This window comes from Chenopodium quinoa, unplaced genomic scaffold (assembly GCF_001683475.1).
Source record: "Chenopodium quinoa cultivar QQ74 unplaced genomic scaffold, ASM168347v1, whole genome shotgun sequence".
In the NCBI taxonomy this organism is placed as follows: domain Eukaryota; kingdom Viridiplantae; phylum Streptophyta; class Magnoliopsida; order Caryophyllales; family Amaranthaceae; genus Chenopodium; species Chenopodium quinoa.
Genome location: NW_018742817.1, coordinates 2,959,064 through 2,982,265, shown reverse-complemented (window position 1 = coordinate 2,982,265; position 23,202 = coordinate 2,959,064). Strand labels below are relative to the sequence as shown.

At 36.0% G+C, this 23,202-nt stretch overlaps 2 protein-coding genes across 3 annotated transcripts; one reads left to right on the top strand and one right to left on the bottom strand.

The window, feature by feature from the left end:
• Nucleotides 1-6,642: 6,642 nt before the first annotated feature.
• LOC110725960 (protein TIME FOR COFFEE-like) lies at nt 6,643-14,065 on the top strand. 2 transcript variants are annotated; one of them, XM_021905438.1, is made up of 12 exons: nt 6,643-7,092; nt 7,193-7,636; nt 7,743-7,951; nt 8,049-8,352; nt 8,448-8,871; nt 8,987-9,047; nt 9,149-9,247; nt 9,474-9,813; nt 9,978-10,050; nt 10,182-10,248; nt 10,406-10,804; nt 10,901-14,065. In XM_021905438.1, the coding sequence occupies exons 1-12, from the start codon at nt 6,984-6,986 to the stop codon at nt 13,328-13,330; spliced, it is 4,959 nt and encodes a 1,652-aa protein (XP_021761130.1). In that variant the 5' UTR covers nt 6,643-6,983; the 3' UTR covers nt 13,331-14,065. The 2 variants fall into 2 exon arrangements, with proteins under 2 accessions (XP_021761130.1, XP_021761129.1); XM_021905437.1 differs by having other exon boundaries at nt 6,644-7,092; nt 8,046-8,352.
• Nucleotides 14,066-20,845: 6,780 nt separating this feature from the next.
• On the bottom strand, nt 20,846-23,023 carry LOC110726002 (uncharacterized mitochondrial protein AtMg00810-like). Its single transcript, XM_021905478.1, has 4 exons — nt 22,751-23,023; nt 22,016-22,120; nt 21,304-21,912; nt 20,846-21,013 (listed from the first exon to the last, which is right to left on the bottom strand). The coding sequence occupies exons 1-4, from the start codon at nt 23,021-23,023 to the stop codon at nt 20,846-20,848; spliced, it is 1,155 nt and encodes a 384-aa protein (XP_021761170.1).
• Between the last annotated feature and the right edge of the window lie 179 nt (nt 23,024-23,202).

The window sequence follows — 23,202 nt, the reverse complement described above, 5'->3', positions numbered from 1 at the left end:
AATTAACCCTAAACAAGATTATTAATTATCTTATTAAAAATGATTACAAGTACAAATTCCCTTTAAACATGCATAAAAGGCGTGATCAAGCAATAACAATAAAATCAATCAAGCAACATAATAATAATAATAATAATAATAATAATAATAATAATAATAATAATAATAATAATAATAATAATAATAATAATAATAATAATAATAATAATAATAATAATAATAATAATAATAATAATCATCATCATCATGATAAAGCATAATAATAGTAAGATCCTAGGCATGATACCAACAAGATTAATAACAAACCCTAGCATGTCACTAAGCAATAAAAATCAAAGTTTTAACCCTAACATGATACTAACAATCATAAATATTAGGAAGAACATAGGAAGCATCATAACAATCATACTTAATATTAAAGTTACCCTAGACATGATACTAGGAATATCATAATAACAACCTAAGCATGAACTTTATATCATAACATCAATAAAAACCAGTAAAGTACTTACTTGGATGCCTCGTACCTCTTTTTAATAACAAAATACACACGTTAGTAACTTCAAGGAAAATAATAATCAAAACAATTAAATAATAATGGAAAGATAGATTTGGGACCAAACCCTCAGAAATTAAACCTTTCACGTTTAGGGTGAAGGCAACTTCGAATATGGCTAGGTGTATCTAAATCTAATGGATGCAGAATTTTTATATTTGTGAAAAAGCTAGTTTAGAAAAGAGAGAGAGAGAGTAATCAAGAGAATCTTGATGAGAGTTGGTGAATGAAAACGGAGTTTTTAGAAAGCTATTTATAGAGAAAATCAGCCAAAAAGATAGAAAATCGAAATAGAGTTCTGACGCGCATAAAACTTGATTAGCGTCGACGCTGGCAATTAGCGCCAGGCGCCAAGCCTTAGCGTCAGGCGCTAATAATCAGTTTCACGCGTTTTTGTTTTTATCATATCTTTTGATCCGGAAGTCCAAATAAAGAATATAATATGTAGTTGGAAAGTTATTGAAGTCTACTTTCCAACCCAATTAGAATCAGATTAATATCCTTTGTAGATAAAAAGATACGGCCGAAATAGTGGAAGGGTATCAGTTTTGGATAGAGTTTCATGTCTCATTCATATCTTTTTCGTTATAACTTGGATTTAATGTTATAATATATCATTGGAAAGATAATTTCAAGATCTATCCAAACATATAAAATTTGGATAAAGATTATGAGGCACGAAAATAAAATATGACTGTCTTTGAACATCTTTAAATTCAAATAGAATTAGGATTTAAGAAAAAGGAAAGTTTTTAAAAAAGGAAAGTTTTTATTTACTCAAATTCTTTAATCTTATCTTTTCAAAAAGGATAATTAAGATATTTTAAAAACTTATAGAAGCTTCTAATTAATCCTAATTAGTTTAGGAATAGGATTAGACCTTTGGACCCTCCACATGATCATTGGGTCGTAGGTAAAATCCGGTTTGGGCCCAGTTTAGTATTTTGGTCATAACTTCCTCATTATTCATCGAAATTGGGCTTATAATATATCGTTGGAAAGGTCTTTTCAAACCCCATCCAACTACACCATTATTGGACCCTTATTATAGAACAAACTAAATTGGAATGCACGTTATTTTATAAATAAGGTAAGAAAAGAAATATTTTCAAAAACAGAAAGAAGAGATATTTTAATAAAAACATCCTCATCACTAAACTTTTCACACTTTCACTTTGTTCAATAATCAAATGACGTGAAAGGTATTCATCACTGGGTTTGGTTTTGGGGAGACACATTTGGGTGTCTACAACGTGTCACTCAGATATTGCTTCTGAAATGGCGGCCTTCAAAGGCCCAAACTTTAAGGCGTTGTTTTGCGACGTACTCTAATCCCTAGGTCATCAAACCCTAGGGAAGGCACACTTCCCCAAAAGACTCTATAAATAAAGACAATTCCCTCATTAATGAAGAGGATCGGACAATCTAACAACTTTGCATTAATTATTGTAATTAATACTGAGTTGTCGTTCCCAAGAAACAGACAGCACCTGAGCTTGGAATCCGAGCAGATACCTTAATTTCCGCACGTTTTACTCCGAACCCTATACTAACTTAATCTTCGGAGGTGGACCACCGACCATCCGGCGGTCCGTTTGTTTTGCAGGTACAGGCGACCTTGTGAATCCAGTCTTGAGCTGTAACTCTCCCAAGGGACACAAAAAACCCCAAAACATCCTTCCCCTTCTTTATCCAAATTCTTTAGCCAAACAAGAAATTTTGTCCCCATCTCCTTCTCTTATCTTATTTTCCGTCCATTTCTTTCTATCCAAACAAAGTGTAAAAGAAACTTAGTAAAAAGATAGAGGGGAGTAATAGTTTTTTTGCTCAAAAATAATAAGATTTCTTTGTAAGTAGAGATGCCATAAAGCAGTTATAAACTCTCTACTTGCTACTTAAACTCAAATTAAAATTCATCCAGTCATTCAATTAACATTCTTAAACAAATGAAAATTGAAATTTTGTGGTTGGTGAACCCTTCCAAAAGTATCATTCCATAAAATAGAAAATAAGAAGTAGTCACCAAAATATGTAAATGAGACTTTGAAAACATATTACAACTAGCATAAAGAGGAGAGATTAAAGGCATGCATTTGAGTTGGTAAAAATTCAGGCATATGTAAAATTGAGTGAGCACAATTCTTGACAAACATTTTGTATTTGAAAACAGCATGAATCTTCCACAAACTTTTCCAAGAATTTTAATACAAAAAAGGCGAACAAGCATCTCTTATTAAAAAATGATAAATAGATTTGATGGTGATAATGATAAGTTTGAGGTTCAAGTTGCCCAAAATGAGTTGAAATAACTCTATTTACTAATTGGAAAAATTCAAGTTTATCTCTGACTTTAATCTCCTCGCACAATATATTATTTTACTTTTATTTTTTAAATAATAAAAGTAAAATAATAAAGTGGCACAGAAACAAATGAATAAAGTTGTAAGAGGAGATTAACTGGGGCTCCCTCCTAGCTATTTTCCCTTCAGTCAATACTTACTAATATACTAAAGTAATCCCCACCCCTATCCCCAAGATACACGTGTCACGTTTGTATTAAAAAAAATTCCGTCAAAAACTTTTTTTTCTCTTTTTTATTCATGAAAATTAATAACATAGCTAATAAAAATATAAATAAATAATTAATAATAAAAAAAGAATATGCAACCTAAAAAATAGAGCACAATAACAACTTAAATAAATAAAATATTTTTCTGTATATTCCCTTAAATTTTTAATCGTTAATATATAAAATGTATTGTTCGTTTTCTATTCTAAAAAAGGATTTTAACTCAATTTAAAATTCATAAGATGTTAGGAATAAAATTCGAGATAAGTACTCTACATTACTATATCTTAATCTATAATAATTTGATAATATAAATAGATACTTAAAGATAATTTGTTTTCTTGTGAATATGCGAGCATTGCTCGGGCAAAGAATTAGTTTAGCATATTTCCAAGCAAATCAATCCATTACTACTTCAATAACCTTTTTTTTACACAACTTCAATCACTTCAAATAAGTTTTGTTTGACAGGAAAAAACTTCAAACGAGTTACATACATCAAATCTATAAATTTCGAAGGTCAAATTATCATTTAATAACCCAACCTTGTACGGTTCTACCACTATTACTCCCTCTGTCCCTTAATATAATGTCTCTTAAGAGCATTTATTCATCACATAATAAAGAGAAGAGAAAATTGTGAGAAAGGACCTTTTAAGTGGTCGACTTTTTGAAAAAGGATCTTTTAAGTTAAAATTTGTGAAAAATGACCTTTTAAGTTGCATTTTTTAGAGGGTACTTGGGAGCTCTTGGTGGTCAACACCGGAGCTCCGGCGTTGACTATCACGTGACTTATTATTATTTATAAAAAAAAACCCCTTTCCCGAGGAAAATGAAAGGGTTAGGTCGGGAAAGAGGGAAATTTGGGGATTTTTTTTATTTTTTTAAATAATAATAAGTCACGTGATAGTCAACGCCGGACCTCCGACGTTGACCACCACGCAAGAACACCCAAGTACCCTCTACAAACAAAATGCAACTTAAAAGGTCCTTTTTCACAAATTTTAATTTAAAAGGTTCTTTTTCAAAAAGTCGACCACTTAAAAGGTCATTTCTCACAATTTTCTCTAAAAAGAAAGAGACATTATATTAAGAGACGGAGGGAGTACCTTCTAATGATCCCCTTGAAAAAAAATTACACATTAGAGATCAATTTTCATGAGTATTTGATTATTCCACATCACCTCATTTTATTTTCCTTCACTAAAAAATATAAATAACAATCCAGGTCTAACTCTATCACCAAAACAACCACTCTCACCGCCCATGCCACCTTTTCCAAACACCAAAACCACCAGTCCACCACCCTCGCCATCGCCTCTCTCATCTACAAAGCAAGAGCATCTCCGGTTGCTCCAATCTAATCCACCCATTCAACACATTGCAAGTGACCAAATTTCTTTCAGGCATTTAATCAAACACCTTGTTTGCATAATAAAAAATTCCAAATAATCAAAACCTATGTATATGTTCATCAATTGCTCACCAATGTAGTCTGCAAATAAAAAATCCGAATCAAATCCCTCTAATATTCTTGTGTTAATCATCGTCGTTCGATTTCACTGAACAAAACAACAAACATCCCACAGCCACTGTTTCGGCGGAGGAAAAAACATGGGTTTTCAGGAATAAAGAAGAAGAAAATTGCTGAGCAATCTTCAATTGATTTGATAAATTCTGACTAATTTTTCATTACTATTCATTCTAAAACCACTTTCAAAATTCAGATAACAGAGGAATTACGAAAAGAAGGAAAAAAGAGAAAATTCTTTTAACCCATGCTGTAATATTTTGACTTCTAAAGTTTTGATTAACACAACAACCAAAAAAAAAAGCACATCTAATTAATAAATTTCATAATTATTATACACTTACCATGAAAAATAGAAAACAAAAAAAAAAGAAAAAGATGATTTTGGTTACACTTTCGTTCCACCTTTTCTCCTTTTGTAGTTGAAAAAACATTAATTAAAAAAAAAAAAAAAAAAAAGTGGGCCCCTATAAACACGTCATTTGAAGGCTGCCACATCCCACGAACGTGACAATAGGCCAACACAAGTAAAATTATTCTTCAGATCGCCAAAGTGCTCAAACACCGTATGTGTGAGGGTCCCACTCTTCTCGGAACTTCCGTGACCATGACCCTCCCAGTTTTTCCCGCCGCTCTCTCTCTTCCATATCCACCGTTCATTTATTTCCTCTCATCAACGGTTAGATTTACTTTTAAATCTGCCAACTAGGATGCCTTGCCACGTCATCGTACCATCCGACGGTACACAACTTCCCTATTACTCCTCTTCAGAAGATCTACTCCGTCCGAATTTTGTGGGACCATGCGCGTTAATTAAGGAAATATTATAGTAGTACCTATATACTGACTACAGCTACAGGTGGGGGTTCATTCTAACTGGGTACTCACACCTTAGTTATATATGGTAAATTTTATTTAAAACGTGGATTTTTATTTACTAAATTAGATTTACGAAATTGAGAAATTTTGACTTGATGGTAATTAGTACCGATATTTACTGCTCTTATTTAGATTCTCTTTTTATACTCGTAAATCTTACACGATTTTTTTTTAACCTATACTCGTGTTAATTCAAAAGGAGTATAAAACACTCTCTTCAAACAAAAAAAAAAAAAAAAAAGGTATAAAAAAGGGTCTAATAACAATTATGTTATGACATTATAACTCCTAAGTAATTGAATAGTTTAGTTCTCTACTAAAGAAATCCTTACAATTTATTGTGGTTTTTCATGTTTGAAATGTCTTGATTACGGGGCAAAAATGTTTGAATATGAATTTAAATCTAACGGTTTGACGGTCATAGTAAAAAATACATTTATACGAGATTTCTGTAACCTAATTAATGTAGCCTCTAAAATTTAAACTTCAAATAATATTTGCAAAATTGCAAATATAAAGTACATAAGTAGATATACTTACGTTTAAAATTTGAATTGAAAATTTTAGAAAGTAAACGGAAGAATTTAGGGTTTGGTTCCCATGTTCAAAAGAATAGTTTGATCAACAATGGAGATCAATTGTCTAACATGATACTAGCTTTTATGGATTTATTAAAATATAGACCCCCATTTCTATCCATTTAAATAATGTGGAATGTAACTTTACAATATAATAGATGGTGGGAAATATAATTAAAGATTTTGATTGATTAAGAAGGAGATCGGTTGTTAATAAATAAACATAATCAATTCAATACAATAATAGTATCAATAATAATAATTTTAAATTAATTAATAAATAATTAAGTAAAAAAAATTGGAAGCTTATGAGGGAAGAAAGATATTGGTGCCACGTGGAGGTAGGTTTAAAAAGGGTAGCAGCTACTGACATAGTAAATCAAACGGATAGGATGATGCCATGTCAGTAACGAGTAAGGATATCCGTTAGATGGTTGATAAAATGAAGGGCTGAGATTAAACGATTGTACTAGATTGGGATAGATCCAGCCCTCCACGAGGCTATAGGGGTGGGTTAGGCAGATCAATTGAAATGAAATACCCCAAAAAGAAGATGAGATAGGAGAGAAAGAGAGAAATAGAGAGTAGGAAAAGAGGACAACACACACAGAAAAACCAAGAGAGAGAAAGTGAAGACTTAGAGAGAGAAGGAGAAGGAGAAGGAGAAGAAACGAAAGGTAAAAGGAAAGCCAAGACCTTTCGATTTTTTTTATTTTTGGAAGATCTGAAAAAGAAGTAAACGATTTCGCCGGAGTTGTTGATTTCGTCGGAGGAATTTCCGCCATTTTTTCCGGCGAAATTTGGTTGAGGAAGAAGTGAAAAGTTAAGAGATATGAGATTGGTTACTTGTTATCTCTCTGAGTAAGGAAGATGATGGATAGGAATAGAGAAGCAAGAAGAGCGGCGGCGATGACTAATGGCTTGCCTAGACGAAGGCATAGAACCACTACTGGCGGCGGAAGTTTGAGAGAGTCTCCAGGTTTAGATCTGTTAACAATTGTTTTTCATTGTTTTTTGTGTTTTTTTAGTGGTTTTGATTATGATTTTGACTTTGTTTTCGATGTTTGTGGTTGTTGTAGAGGACGATGGTCAATTAGAATTGCAGGAGACGGCGGCGAGATTAAGAGATCGAACGGTGAAGAAGGATAGAGATCGGGAGATTAGAGACCGAGACCGGGACAGAGATCGTGACAGAGACAGGGAGAGGGAGCGAGATAGATTGAGGAGTAAACGACGGCGAGGGGATAAGTATATGCACGGGAGTAATAGAGAAGACGGAGGTGTTGGCGGCGGCGTTGGTGGAGTAGATGATAGCTCAGAAGAAAGCGTAAATGATGAGGAGGATGATGATGGTCCGGTTCGATACGTTCCGCCAACGAATCCGGTTCCTATTTCATCGACATCGGGGGCATCTACTCTTACCAGTCACCGGAAAAGTTTTCCTCCGCCGAACAGGGTTCTTCCTACGTGGAAGGCTCCAGATGAAATGATCGGAGTTTCAATTCCCCGGAAAGCTCGCTCTGGTAAGACTCACTGAGATTGGGTTTTAGTATTTTTTTTTTTTTTAATTGTTGAATTAATTTAATTTGGATTTTTGTTGATTTTGGATTGATTTTGATGTAATTGCAGCTTCAACAAAGAGAGGTCATGATTGTTGGAGTTCAGCTGGTGGTGTTGGAGGAAGCGGAGAGCAAATAAGCCGACAGCCGTCATCGTCACCGGTAAGGTCAACTATGACAGCAACGCCGTCGCAAGCGGTGGCGGCACTACCAACTCTGTCACAAGCGCAACAACCATTGTCACCGTCATCATCGAATATTTCAATAAAGAAGAAAATTGTCAGTGTTCTATTCATCCTCATATTCATCCCCTTGTTCTCCAGTCACTTTGTATGTGTTTCTGTGGATTTGACTCTGTTCTATTCCGGTGTAGAAGGCGGCTAATGGACCAAAACAACAACGGCCCCCGAAATCGTCTTCAAAATCGTCGCCGTCGACACAAGACGCCATTGAAATTGAGGTTGCTGAAGTTCTATATGGGCTGATGAAGCAATCTCAAGCCCCATCGAAGCAAGACGGTGGGATGATAAATGATTCAGCTAAATTGGATTCTAGATCTGTTAATGATTCTAAATCCAGAGTTTCATCTCCTGTTACAAATTCCCCTTCAATTCATCATCATATTAATTGTTCCAATCCTTCTACTTCATCTTCAACAGCCCCTCCATTAACCACAGTTGGTAAGTTCAATCATTTCTCACCCAAATTGATTTCTTAGTAGTTAATTGGAAATTGGTGATTTGGTTATTGATAAATTTGTGATTGAAATATACAGCGCCGAAGCGAAAGCGGCCGAGGCCATACCCAGAAGACATCCCCACCGGTTTCGGCCCTCGCAGCAGCCCCATTTCATCGACCCCAAAACCAGAATCAGATCAAGCACCAAAGCTGGAAGCGGCGTCTCCAAGCATGGACAAGAACAACGTAGGATCCGCCATCGAAAATGGGGGCGATTTGACGAATTTACAGGATCTCACAGCCGAGACGCCGCTATCGTCGTCGGCGAAAGCCGTTAACAATGGTATCCTATCAGATGCAAAGCAAGGTATGGTGGAAGAATCATCAACTGGGATAAGAAATGGGATGATGGTGAGAGCAGCTAAAGTAGAGGAAGCTTCGTCATCTTCACCAAAGTTGGAATCTCCTCATACTCAAAATCATGATCGTGTTGAATCCTCCACCACTACTTCCACTAAATTGTCAGTGTCAATCAAATTATTCCCCTCATTTTTTCACATTAATTTCCCACTTCTCATTGTTTTATTCAATTTAATTTAATTTCGTTTATTTCCCTTTTTTTTAAAAATCATGCAGAAATTCATCCTTCGTTGAACAAGATAATCACAGAGAAGATAAATATGAGATAGATCTCATGGTGGGTATTTTTTAATTATAATTTTATTCATTAATTTTTCTATATACTTTTTTTTAATTTATGAATAAATTTAATTAATGGGAAAATAAAAACGGATGCAGGCGCCACCACCGCAATCAAGAACATCACCGGAGAGGGAGGAGACGATGGCGGAGTACGGAGGAGGAGATGAGAAGTCGATGGTCACGGAAAGGGAGGCGGTGAGTAGGGGAAAGAATGGACCCACTTCTGTTTTGTCGATCTAAATCTTTGTTTTTTGGTAGTTTGTACGATTTTAATTATTATATGGAAAACTGTGATGTGGTTGTGGGAGTAGTACTAGAACTACCTTTAATTTTATTTTCTTTCTTTCAATTTTTTTATTAAAATTAATTTTTTGACTTGGTCAATTTATTCGGTGGGTGGGTTTGTATTTAATCTTTACAGGAAGCAAAGCCGTGTTCAAAGCCGAAAGAGGAGGATGATGAAAAGGTTGTCAAAAGTAGAGATGCTGCTGCTAGTGGTAATGGTAGTGGTATTGGTGGTGGGGCTGAATTTAGTAAGATTGACCCCGCCGCAGCGGGGTCGGACGGGTTGTCTATGGGCCGAAAGCCGAGGTTGGTGACTTCGCAACCGGTGCCGCAGCAGCTGAATCTGAATAGCAAGGATATTCAATTTGATTTAGAGAAGTGTGGTAGTAATGTGAACGAGGACAAGTTGAATTTTCAAAAGCAGCAGCCTACACCGCCCAAAACCACCAGGGATGATGCTAATACAGACAAACCTGGTTAGTGTTTTTATTCCTTAATTTAATTAACTTGAGAATTAATTTTTGGTAAACTCGAGGTTTTTTAAAACTCGTAATTAATCTGGGATTCTGGGTTGTTTTTATTTTTTTGATTGTATATTTTTTATAATATTAATTTATAATAAAATATTGAAAAAATGCAGGAGGTCAATTGGGTTCAGCGCCGCTGCCAATGTCAGTACCTGGAGGATGGCATGGAGGGCTTCCACCCATGGGGTACGGTCGTTTTTTAATTTTCATAAAATGAAATCTCTTGATTTTATTTTTACTGTAACAAAATTAAATTTATCCCTAAAAAAAGGAAAAAGTATATAAAAAATTAAAGTAACACAATTATTGATGAGCAGATATGTGGGACCATTGCAAAGAGTTGTTTCAATGGATGGGACCCCAATGGCTTCTCCACCAAATCAGGTAATGCTTTTAATTTAATGCCTTTTCTATTATTTTATATTTATAAATCCAATTGCAATATACAAATGGTTGGTCTACTTTAATTGCTGATATAATTATTAGATATGGTGTGATGATGGTGACTTTAACTTCAATTTTTTTTTATATAATTGTGTAGTCCCCTCATTTTCTGTTCTCACAACCAAGGCCAAAGAGATGTGCCACACATTGCTACATTGCGAGGAGTATATCGGTTCATCAGCAGATGATGAAGATGAACCCGTTTTGGCCGGCCGCAGCAGCGACTGCGGTTGCTGGGACTTCTCCTCTCTTTGGTGCCAAGCCTTACAACTTGAATATGGTGCCCCCAGCTGATTTGGCTGCTGCTGCAGGGAGAGGTATGGTGGTAAGTTCTTCACAGGACAATAAAGGCCAGCCTTTTACTTTCTTCCCTGGTCAGTCTGCTTCTTCGACGAAGGATAAGTCTCCTCAACCCCCCAATGTCCCTGATTCTGCTCAGAAAAAGCAGTATATGCTTCAGCCTGCATTGCCCCCTGGTGCTCCTAGTAATATGATGGTAAGTTTTCTGTCATTTAATCAATTCTTTTCTAATTTTTCTTCTTTTTCTGGCATGAGTAGATTTTGAAACTTTGTTTGTGTGTTGGAATCTCAGCATGGCCCTGCATTGTTTTTTCCAATGGGCCAACAACAGGCAGCAGTGGCAAATGCACTTCCGAACTCCACAAAGTCGCCATCAACAGGCGTGAATGCAGCTTTTGCTAGTGCAGCTACTTCATCTCCTATGGGTGCTGCTCCTCCAGTTAATTCGACTGCTGGTCCAGCAATGAGCTTTAGTTACCCGAACATGGGTGGGAATGAGGCTCAGTTTATGGCGATTCTAGGGAATGGGCCATATCCTTTCCCAATTCCTGCACATGTTGGAGCAGCGCCTCCTTATAGGGGATCTCACCCACAACCAATGTCGTTCTACAACGGCTCTTTCTACTCTTCACAAATGCTTCATCCTTCACAAATGCAGCAACAGCAAACTGTACAGCCATCTCAGTCCATGCAAATCCAACAGCAAAATCAGCAAAATGCTAGTCTCTCCACCGCTTCCTCATCCTCACAGAAGCATTTGCAAAATCAACAACAGCGGCCCCAGGGAAGCAGTGCGCCTGGTGCTGGGAACCCGAATCAAGGCTTGCAGAATTTTCAAGCAGCCAAAGGTCGGATGTCGCAAACTCATCCTGATATGGGTGGTGAGGATAGCCCATCAACTGCTGATAGTCGTAACAGGCCAAACATGAATGTTTATGGCCAGAACTTTGCAATGCCCTTCCATTCACCCAACTTTGCAATGATGACCCCACCTTCTTCAATGGGAAGCAATGCTGCCGGTGTTCCCAATGGTAACCTTGGTGATAAGCAGCAGCAACAACCCCAGCAGCCTCCTGCTTTTCCCATGTCTTTTGCTACTATGAATGGTTCTGCCACTCCTGGCCTTGATATGTCATCAATAGCGCACAATCATGCTCTTATGCAGAACCATCTTCCAGATGCTGCCAGACAGAACTATCAGTTTATGGCTGCTGCAGCTGCAGCCCAAGCAGCACAGCAGAAGAAGAATAATTATCGTGGTCCTGAGGATGGAAAAACTGGAGCAAATGCTGCCACTGATCCTTCTAATGCCGATGAAGAAAGGAAGGCCATGGCTGCAAGAGCTTCTGCAGCGTCAGCTGGCCAGTCCATTGCTTTTTCGAGGGAGTTTGGCGAGAATTCTATGGCAACAATGCCTGGGAACAATGTTATTGATACCTCAGCTCGAAGCCTAAATATGATGCATGGGTCATCCAGTCGCCCAGCTCGTTCTCCTGGACCTAATTCTGTGAGCAATTCTAGTATTTCAAATCCTCAGCAACAACAACAGCAGCAGCAGCAACAACAACAACAACAACAACAACAGCAAAAAATGCTCTTTCCTAAACAGCAGCAATATGTAGCTCCTAGTGCTGGCAGTGGCCGTAGCAAGACTCCCAGTAGTAATGGAAATGTCTATCCTGATCATCTCAATTCATCATCTATCATGGCTGCCAAGTTTCCCAACTCTTTACCCGGTTTTCCACCTCTCGTACAGACAAGTGGTGGCCCTGTTCAGTCTCAACAGTGGAAGAACTCTGTTAGGCCGAACACGCCCCAAGTTTCTTCTCCATCTGTTGCTACGTCAACTGCTTCTAACATGAAGAATCATCCCCAGCAGCAGCAGCAAGGAAGGTCCCAACAAAACCATACACAAATCTCTTTTGGAGCCAATGCTGGTAACTCTAAAACATCCTCTGCATCACAAGGGCAACAAAACCAGCATAATAACCAAGGCCCTTCTTCGCCAATGATGGTTGGGTCCCCCTCAAACTCCTCGGTATCGAAGGGTGCTAGTGGAAGCCCAAGGACAACTGCTAGTGCATCCACTGGGAACAAAGCTGGGGCCCAAGGGGCAACATTTTCATCGCAGCAGGGGAAGAACTCACAGTCTCCATCTATAAGCAGCCAAAAGCCATCCATCCTTGGCACTCCCCATATCATGTCTAGCTCAAGCAACAAGCCCCAGATGCAACAGTCTCAGCAGCAGCCTCAATTGTCAAAGCAAAGTATTCAGCAAGCTCAATTGTTCTTTTCAAATGCTTACATGCAGGCTTCTGCTAATACTTCTGCTGCTATGGCTAATAGTGGGTATTATATTCAAAGGCACAGGCCTGATAGTCAGCAACAACAGCAACATCACCACCACCACCAGCAACAAGGATCAAAATCACAAGGATCAGGACCCCCTACTTCATCGAGTGGAATGTTGTCATTATGTACTCCAGCTTCTCTTGCTAATACAAGCACATCTGATCCAGCAAAAGCTGCGGCAGCGGCTGCATTTGCTAACAATATGAAGGGTGGTTTGCCATCACAGGGGATGTATCATGCTGCTCAGTTTGCTGCTCAATCTGCTGGGGGTGCTCATCAGTTGATGCCTGCAGGCTTTCCGTATGTTCATGCTGTTTCCACAGCAGTCCAGGTGAAACCATCTGAGCAGAAGCAGCCTGCTGGTGAGTAAAAATTATGCGCTTTTGGTGCTTAAATTCGCCATGTCCCCAAATTATTTTTGTAAGAACGAACAAAGAGTCTTGAATAAAGCTTGAACAAGAAGGGGGGGAACTGTGAATTTACAAAGGAATTTTGTGGGAGTCTCCAGCACATGCGAAATGACAATTTGAATGCATGCTGGCAGCCTAAGAAGAAATAACAGGAAGATGATGATGATGATATCGATGTTGCTATGATGGAACTGCAACAATCGAAATTTTGCATTTGGAAAGAAGTGGCTGAAAGGTGATCCTTGCAAATTGCAATGGTGTTCTGGCGGCAATGCGATGTCGGTCGATATAGACCGTGGTGGGGGGATTGGTTAGATGGAGGGAGCTGTAGATTGGAAATCATGTCCCTCTCCATTTTTGTAAACAGTGAAAGAGAAGGTGGGAAGGTTACTTTGTAGGAAGTTAGGAAGAAATGGAAAAAATGCCATATAATTTCCCTGTCATCTTGTGAATCCTATTTTGACGGGCTACAATAGTTTGATGTAAGAACAAAATTTCCTTACTTCACTTGCTTAAGAAAAAGAAAGATTTTGGTCCCTTTTTCTTTCTTGTTTTTTATATTGATTTTTTTGAATATGTTACTACTTTGCTAGGGAAATACTTTATTATATGAAGTAGGAAAGGTGTATAAATGTATAGTCAGTCAATCATCTAGCTCAGCATCATAATTCATAAATGTAAATCCCATCAAAAAATTTTAAAAAAAAATAATTATTATTTTTTTTTTTAAAAAAAAAAAAAAAGAAAAAGAGAAAGATATTCATGGTATTTTGCGGTCCAAATGTACAAATGATAATGTTGTTAAATGTTTTTAATTGATAATGTGATGTAGTGTAGTGGATAATGCACCACAAACGGCACATGTTAGCCAAACAAATTTTATTTCTTGGACTTTATTTATGGTGGGGCCATACCTCTTTTTTTATTATTTTATTTTCTCTACCTACAATTTTTAAATTAATAAATATAATAATGGTGGGGGTCCACTCTACCCTTTTGTTTTTATTAAGAGGTGATGTTGAGGTTGGATTACTCCGTAATATTTTTTAATGTGATTTGTTTAGCTTAGCTTAACCGTGTGTGCATTGGCAGAGTAGTCGTTGACAAATACAGTAGCCATAAAATAAGATATTTTAATAGTAGTAATACTGAAAAAGGATCAATTGACCCTACTCTAGCCAACGTAAATGACACGTGTCAAAGGTCGATTTCATGAAATATCATAAACTTTATCTTATGAGTAAAGATGAGGGTTATGGTGATATAAACATTAACATAAATATAAAAATAAAATTTATTCTAATTTAATTCCCACTTGTGATTTGTATAAGGCAAAAGCTAATGAGTGTCCCCGGGACGTTAGATAAGAGAATTAAAGTGCAAATAGTAGAGTAAAATTAACATTAATTAAACCGAACGACGCCTGATTTTGTCATGAATTTCTAACTTAATACCATTTCAACCAATTTAATTTAGCCTTATCTAACGTCTCATTAGCAAGATCGAATTCCGAAAGCACCCCTATCGACAGTGGGGCCGAACGAAAGTAAAGCGGTTGGGCCACACAGTTCCACGAGTCATGCACAAGTGAGTAGGACATATGTCGCTGACATTGTATACTTGTACAAGATGATTCTTTTGCTATCGTCATTTTGCCACGTGTTCAATACTCGTTCACTCTCTCTCCTCCTTTTTCAATTACCAATTTCGATTTTTATTATGCGGTTTTTTTTTTCCTTGTTTTGATACGGAGTACTTGAATAGTTGAATGTTGATACCAAGGGTACATGCATTGAAAATTGACATTTAATAGATGTTGCCTAACTTGGTAACTTACTAACTTGTCTTAAGAGTATTAAATTATGTCTAAGTTAATTTGATTCATATTAAATTGCTATTTTTGCTCTATTTTTACAATATTTATTTGTTTATTTATATACTTTTATACAATTATACTAGTTTAATTGTTGGAGTTTAGAAATGTGTTTAGCTGTTGACAACGTATACAAGTTACAAAGAAGTTGCCTAATTTACGTTTCAAAATTATAATTGAAAAAAATCCTTATCACTTAATATTATCCATATATTCTGTTGGTCCAGATTTAACAATACATGACTCAGGTTAAATGTTTATTTTTAGTTTTTTTTTTCTAATAAAATGTCTACTTTCAATAATCTTTAGAGTGCTTTTATTTTTCTTTTCTAGAACTGTAAGTCTAACTATATTTATTTTAGGGAAATTCTACATTATAACCAAACACTACCTATAAAAATGTTCGACGGTAGCTTTTGAGGTAGTTGTTAGGTTTTGAACTTAATCCAAACACTACCTATAATAATTATCACTGTTTGGTGAAGTAGTGATTTAAGTAGATGTTAGAGGTGGAGGTAGTTTTTAGGTAGCTGTTAATAAAAGCTAGAAAAGATAGCGTTGAAAAAAAAAAAAAAAAACTAGCGTTCAATCTATTTTTTAGGTTTTATTATCTTTCTTATTTTTTTTCTTAAAAAAAATAACAAAAGTTTTATCTTTTTTTTTACTCAGTGTATTTGTTTTCCAGTCAACCACAATATCAAGTTTTCTACCATATTTTTCTACCTGATTATTTTTTTTATATAATGTTATATTTTCCTAGCTATGTAAACTCTCTACTCCATCTTCTTCCTTTCAAAATCATAATTAAATTTATACTTTCGTATGTTATTTGAGAATCAAAAGGAGGAAAAAAAAAAGTATACAAGTTTATTTGATTTGTTAAGGTATGTCATACTACTACTACCACTAATAATAATAATAATAATAATAATAATAATAATAATAATAATAATAATAATAATAATAATAATTTCAAAAGCTAGTTTTGCCAAACATTCATATTATGAACATCTACCTTGACAACTGACAGCTCACAACTACCTATTGACAGCTCACAGCTACCTCTACAGCTAACAGCCGCTCAAAGGCTAACAGCCAGCAGCTACAACTACCTTTGCCGAACAGACCCTTAGAAATTCTATGTTGTATCCATGGTTTTTAAAAAGTCTACATTATAACCCCAAGGTCCACTTAGTGACTTTGGTGTACCCTTGACACTAAATCTCCGTTAGTATGTTTCGTTATCTTTAACGAAGCAACGTATGATTGGCTTACAAAAATTAAAAAAAAATAATAAAATAAATAAAATAATAATAAAAAAACAAAACACCAAAACCACCCAGCCCGCTGCCACCACCAGCCCATCCCCCTTCCTCTCGGAGCGCCGGCCACCGCCCAGACTCCTTCCCCTCCCCCGATGTCGGTGCTGCCTCGACCACCTGCTCTTACCTTTTCGAACACCACAAAATCCAGCGAATTCTCCCAAATCTCAACCCCCAAATTCCAAAACCTAGCCCTAGCCTCTGTTAACCTTCGATTTCTGGCAGCAGAAGGCTATGACTAAGAGAGAGAAAAGGAATAAGAGCAGAAGGCTACGACGGCGGCGGTGGCTGTGAGGAGAGGTGTAGCTCGATGCTTTCCGGCGATTGGGGAGGCTATTTAAGGTGAGGGGGAGGGGTACGCGAGGATTTACGGGGAAAGGGGAGGGTGGCCTGGGCAGTGTCGACACCGGGGAAGGGGAAGGGGGTCTGGGCGGCTGTCGCCGCTCGAGGTTGGAGGGTAAGGCTGGTCGCCGGTTGCAGCGGCTGGCTGTGGGTGGCTGGGGTTGGCGGTTTTGATTTTTTTTTAAATTTTTTTTTTGAAGATAACGGAACATACTAACGGATATTTAACGACAAGGGCACAATAGAGTAACTAAGTTAACCTTGGGGTTATAGTGTAGACTTTTCAAAAATCATGAACACAGTGTAGAATTTTGAAATTTTCAGGGCTATAATGTAGAATTACCTTTTATTTTATAAGTTGAGGTGTTTTATATTCTATTCACTAAATTCACTTTTAACTTATCCGAACTCATAGAGTATAAAACATTACCCTGGGCATCAACGATCATGTTAAGCTTTTGGTCAAGATAGTCCATTCACGATAGAGTATAAAACATAATCTTAGACCTCAACCATCAGATTAAGTTTTTGGCTGAGATGGTCCATCAACATGGTATCAGAGCCAACGTGACACAAAGGTCACGGGTTCGAATCTCATCTACCCCCACCTTTAAGTGAAATATGAAGCGTTGGGTACGAGGAGGACTCATGATGCTTCCACACTTTAAGTCCAATAGACTCTCGTGTGAGGGGTTGACCCTCGTGTGAGGGGTGTGATAGAGTATAAAGCATAATCCTAAGCCTCAACAAAGCTTACTTTAATTGTAATTTGAATTTATTTATTTATTTATTGAGCACATTGTAATTTGAATTTGGATACATTAGAACAAGATTAGCCTTAGGTCTTAAGACTATACATGACATCAGCAAATCACTTTTAAACTGTTTTAAGACAAGACTCCACAAAATTTATGCATTTATGAAGCAAAGTCTTACAAAGTCTTAAACGGAGTCTTGAAAATTCAAGACCCAATTTAAGACTCATTTTAATACTTTATACACTATATTTTGCCTATGTACGTATACGAAAGCACATCCCCCCTCCCTGAAAAATATTATTGTTAACAATAATTTGATTTAATTTTATTGAAAAAAAAAATGTGAAGTGTAAATTTAATTGATATTGACTATTGTATATATATTAATTGATAAAATTGTTTATTGTATTTTAATGCAAATTATTCCTTTATTTGCTACTTTTTGTTGTATTTTAATCAAATATCATGTAAATTTTACACCCATGGTATTATGTATATATATCACAATGCAATATTCATGTTATTTCATTATTATTTATAATTTTGTATCTAGTGGTTTGATATTATTTTTCAGCTATGTAAGATATGTAATTTAACTTACGACACGTTTGCAAATTATACTGTTAAAATATCCTATATAAAAAAGAAAATAAAAATAGTACGTAAATTTAAGCAAACTTAAATGAGTCTAGGAATAAAGATCTAAATTTAGTTGAATCTATAAGAGTCTTAAGATAATTATAAAATATCAAAAATTATTAATATATGATGTGGCATGTGAAAAAAATCTTTAGACGAGACATGGCTAATCTTGCTCTTAATCAATTATTATCAGAAATTATTTTTCTTAGACTTATTTTATTTGGACTTACAAGAGTCTAAGAGGATTGAAAATAAGATGAATAATAATAATAAAAAAAAAAAAAGAGCCTTAATTACTATTGTCTGTACGTTAATGGAAAATAGAGGGGATGGAACACCCACCCCATATACATCACAAGGGTTTGGCTCGGGATATCAACATCCATTAAAGAAAAGAGAAAAAAAATCCAAATATGAATAAATACTTAATCTACTTATAAGTTAGGGAAAACAAATATGAAGTGAAGTACATATAACCAATGACCATGATGGTGTATGGGTGCTCCCTTCCCTCCATTTTCCTTGAAATTTATATTCATATAGCAGTAAATAAGGCTCTATTTTATTCATCTTATTTTTTTATTTATGAAAAGAAAAAAAAATAAGTTTAATTTTTTTTTTCAGATAAGAATAGTTTAACCGTTTAAGTACGACCTTTTTGCCCTATGTTAGGCATAGACCAGCTCGAATAGGTCATTTTTTTTTAATATTTACAAAGCTTGGCCTGTGATCACCTCTAATAAAATAAGTAACAATGTTCTAATACCCCCTATTGTTTTTTTTTAATTGTTACACTTTGATTGTTATACAGTTTTAGACAATTTAATCGACTTAAATAAAATAAAAAGTGGGTAGTTGGAGTTTTAAAAAATTATAATTGAAATACAGTAGGGTTAATAGTTTATAGAAAAATAATAAATGTGAAAGAAAATAAATCATTAAACAAGTAATAATAAATTTGGGTGGGGGAGACGGTATCATTATGTTGAGTGCTTTGGAAAAAAACATCTCTCAAATCCTTTCTCTCTCCTCCTTCCTCTCTCCAAAACCCTAGCCTCCATTGTTGAATTTTGAAGGGGCTTCCATCGATTTTAATCGGTGGAAAGCCCCAATCCTTGTTTCTTTATTGTTTTTTTAGGTTTATAATAATGCTTTCTCCTTTTGGGAGGAACTTTTCTCCCTCGAAAGAAAGGGTTTCCGATCTCCTTCGAAAGACAAGGGTTTTTCGACCTCCTTCGAAAGACAAGGTTTATCTCCTCTTTTCGAGGGAGAAATTTCTTAGTTTTGAATCCATGGTAGCAGATCTAATGGATTGTCATGCAATTATTTCGTTGGTGAAAAAGTTATCAAGTTTTTCGAATACGAACAGATGAATCAGAAGGAAAACATCCTCATGGCTACAAAGGATCGTTAGATTGTCTCTCCAACAAGGCTGTAATTTTCCGCGATATAAGCGGGAGATGCTCCGCAGTGCAAGATCTACTCGACGATCGTAGTTTTTATGAAGGAAAATTCTATTTGATCCAATATCTTATGTATTTGTTAACGTCGAATCTCTATTGTAGATGTCGTATGACTTTTAATTAATGAAATATTTTTGCTATTAAAAAAAAAAATTTCGGTGGGGAGACCCGAAGTAAAGAGAGTTATAATGTTAAAATGAAATTTTCTAAAAAAAAAAAAAGGTTTAACACTACAAAAAAAAAAAAAAAAAAAAAAGAGGAAGTTAGAATTTTATTTATACTAAAAATTTGAGATACACGAAGTAAGGATTACAAATTTAAAGAACGAGTTCTCATTTGCTCAAGCCCAATAGGCCGAAGCCCAAAATGCTCGCTGTTCCTAGTCCAACCGCTTCGAGGCCATCTAAGAAAAAGAAAAATTGTCGTGAATCGATTACATTATATCTAAAGCATGATTGCAATGCCACAAAAACACCCAATTAAATAAATTGAAAACTTGTATCATATATAGGGAAGAATTTTTTTTTAAAAAAAAAGTAAAGAAAAATAGTGTAGGATTAATATCAAAATTTAACCATATTAATAAACTAACTCCATCAAGTATTCAAGTTTGATAAGGTTTTGGTTGGAAGATTTATATTCAAACTCACTACTAAAGTACTCATAGGACTTTTCATGTTGAGTTGAGTTGAGTTGTGTTTTGTTTTGTTTTGTTTTTATTTATTTATTTATTTATTATTTTTTATTTTTTATTAATGGACTCTTCAACCGGTTACTAAGCTAGGTTGAGCTGAATCAATGATGTATCAAAACTCCCAAAAAATTATTAGACAAACAAAATGAGAAGTACCAATGAGTTAACGTACAAACTCAGAATTAAGAGAGAATTTTGGGAGAAAATTAGAAAGAAATTTTATTATGTCAGCTCACACTTTACAACATGTACAAACTACGATATATAGTGTAAGGAAACAGAGAAGCTTCTCGAAGAAGTTTGTTATAACAGTAACAAACTCATAGCTAATTTTGCTACATCAGCAGCAAATACATATTTAACTCAATACCCCCCCCCCCCTCAAGAATGACTGGGGACAGGCAACACAGACCATTCTTGAGCTGAACTTTGCTGCACAAGACCAATCTTAGAAGATAGTGCTCTATACTGATCAGAACCAAGAGGTTTGCTCATGATATCAGCAAGTTGCTGGCCTGAAGAAACATGCTTCAACTTGATTAGGCCTGACTGAACATTTTCTCAAACATAATGTACATAAAGTTTATGATGTTTTCTTCTAAGATGCTTAGTCTCTCATGGAAGCAGGGATTTTCTGCAATGTGCTGAGCAGAAATATTGTCACAATGCAGAATAGTAGGAGTAGGAATATCCACATGAAGCTCATGAAACAATCTTTCCAATTAAGTGATCTCATTAGTTGTTTGACTCATGCTTCTATATTCAGCCTCAGTAGAGCTTTTAGACACCACCTTTTGTTTCTTGGTTTTCCAAGAAATAAAGGAATTTCCAAGAAATACACAATAACCTGTAAGAGACCTGTCTGAATCATCACAAGCTCCCCAATCAGCATCACTAAAAGCTGATAAATGCAGACCTGAAGTAGCAGGATAAAACAAACCCATATTGAGTGAGCCTTTCATATATATGAGAACATGAATTGTTGCAGCTAGATGATGAACCCTTGGAGCACCCAAAAATTGACTTAGCTGTCGAACTGAATATGAAATATTGGGTCTAGTCATATTCAGATACAGAAGTTTACCAATTAACCTTCTGTAGAATTCATGATCTTCGAACATATCTCCTTCAAAATTACTTAGCTTCATCCCTTTAGGAAAAGGAAAGAGAGCATGATTACAATTCATTATATTATGATCCTTCAAAAGATCCAGAATATATTTTATTTGATTCAGGAGAATTCCAGCATCAGTTCTAGATACTTCAATACCAAGAAAATACTTCAAGCTTTCCAGATCTTTGATGGTAAAAGCAGAATGTAAATCTGCCTTTAATGCATGAATTATCAATGAATTACTGCCAGTCAGCAACAAATCATCAACATAAGCCACTACTACTGTAAATTCACCATCCCTTGCCAAAACAAACATAAAATAATTCTGTTTTGACTGAACAAAACCCCAACTCACAAGAAACTTGCTTAGTTCCTTATTCCATGCAGCATCTAGAAGCTTGTTTTAACCCATATATTGATCTCTTTAACTTACATACTTGACCTGGTTTTTCCTTTTTATATCCAGGTGGAGGTGTCATATAAACCTCCTCATCAAGAAAACCATGCAAAAAAGCATTGTTTATATCCAACTGTTGTATATCCTACTTCTTCACAACAGCAAGAGCCATGATGACTAAGGATGTCAATGGGGCGGGTCGGGGCGGATGTTGGGCTTCCCATCCCCATCTCCACCTAAAATTATCATCTTCATCCCCATCCCCGCGGCGGGTCCAAAAATCATCCCCATCCCCGCCCTTGCGGGTACAATTTCAAAACCATGCATCCCCGCCCCATCCCCACTTAATCCCCACCTAAGACCCGCCTAATCCCCACCTACCAATACACAATCCAACATATTTAATATAAACTACAACAAATAAAATGATTATTAATATTACACACTTTTTTTATTAATTATAAAATAGGTGTATTACAAATTATTACATCTTTTAATAATTTATTTTACATAATTTTTTTTTATATAAAATAGTATTAAAGTATATAATTTTATTTTATAAAATATATAAATGTGGTGTGAGGTGGGGATGAGACGGGTACAAAGTGGGGCGGGTGGAGCGGGGCGGGGATGGGCGGGTACAATGTTAAATCCACCCTCGCCCCAGGCCATCCCCCATGGCGGGTATAATTTTTATCCCCATCCCCGCCCCACCACCCACCAAACCAAGACCCATCCCCGCCCCACTAGGGCGGGGATGGGACGGGTATCCTACTTGACCTGCCCTACTGACATCCCTAATGATGACCCTAACAGTTGTCAGTTTTGCCACAGGACTAAAAACAGGACTAAAAGTGTGTTTGTAGTCCTTACCGGAAATCTGCTTATCCCCTCTAGCTACTACTTTTCCATTGCATCTCTCAATATATCCATTGGGCTTAAATTTGGTTTTATAAACCCATTTGCACCCAATAGCAGTCTTATTAGGAGGTAAAGTAGTCAATTCCCAAGTAACATTTAATTCAAGAGCCTCAAGTTCCTTATTCATTACCTCAACTCATTGAGGATGATCTTTGGCTTGATTATATGTAGAAGGTTCCTAAGAAGAATGTACCAAAGATAAAATATGCAAACCATGACAAATGAGCCAAAGAAGGTTCACTATAAACACTAAAAAAGGAAGAAAGTGACTCAGAATCAAAAGTATGCCTTGTAACTGGTTTACTT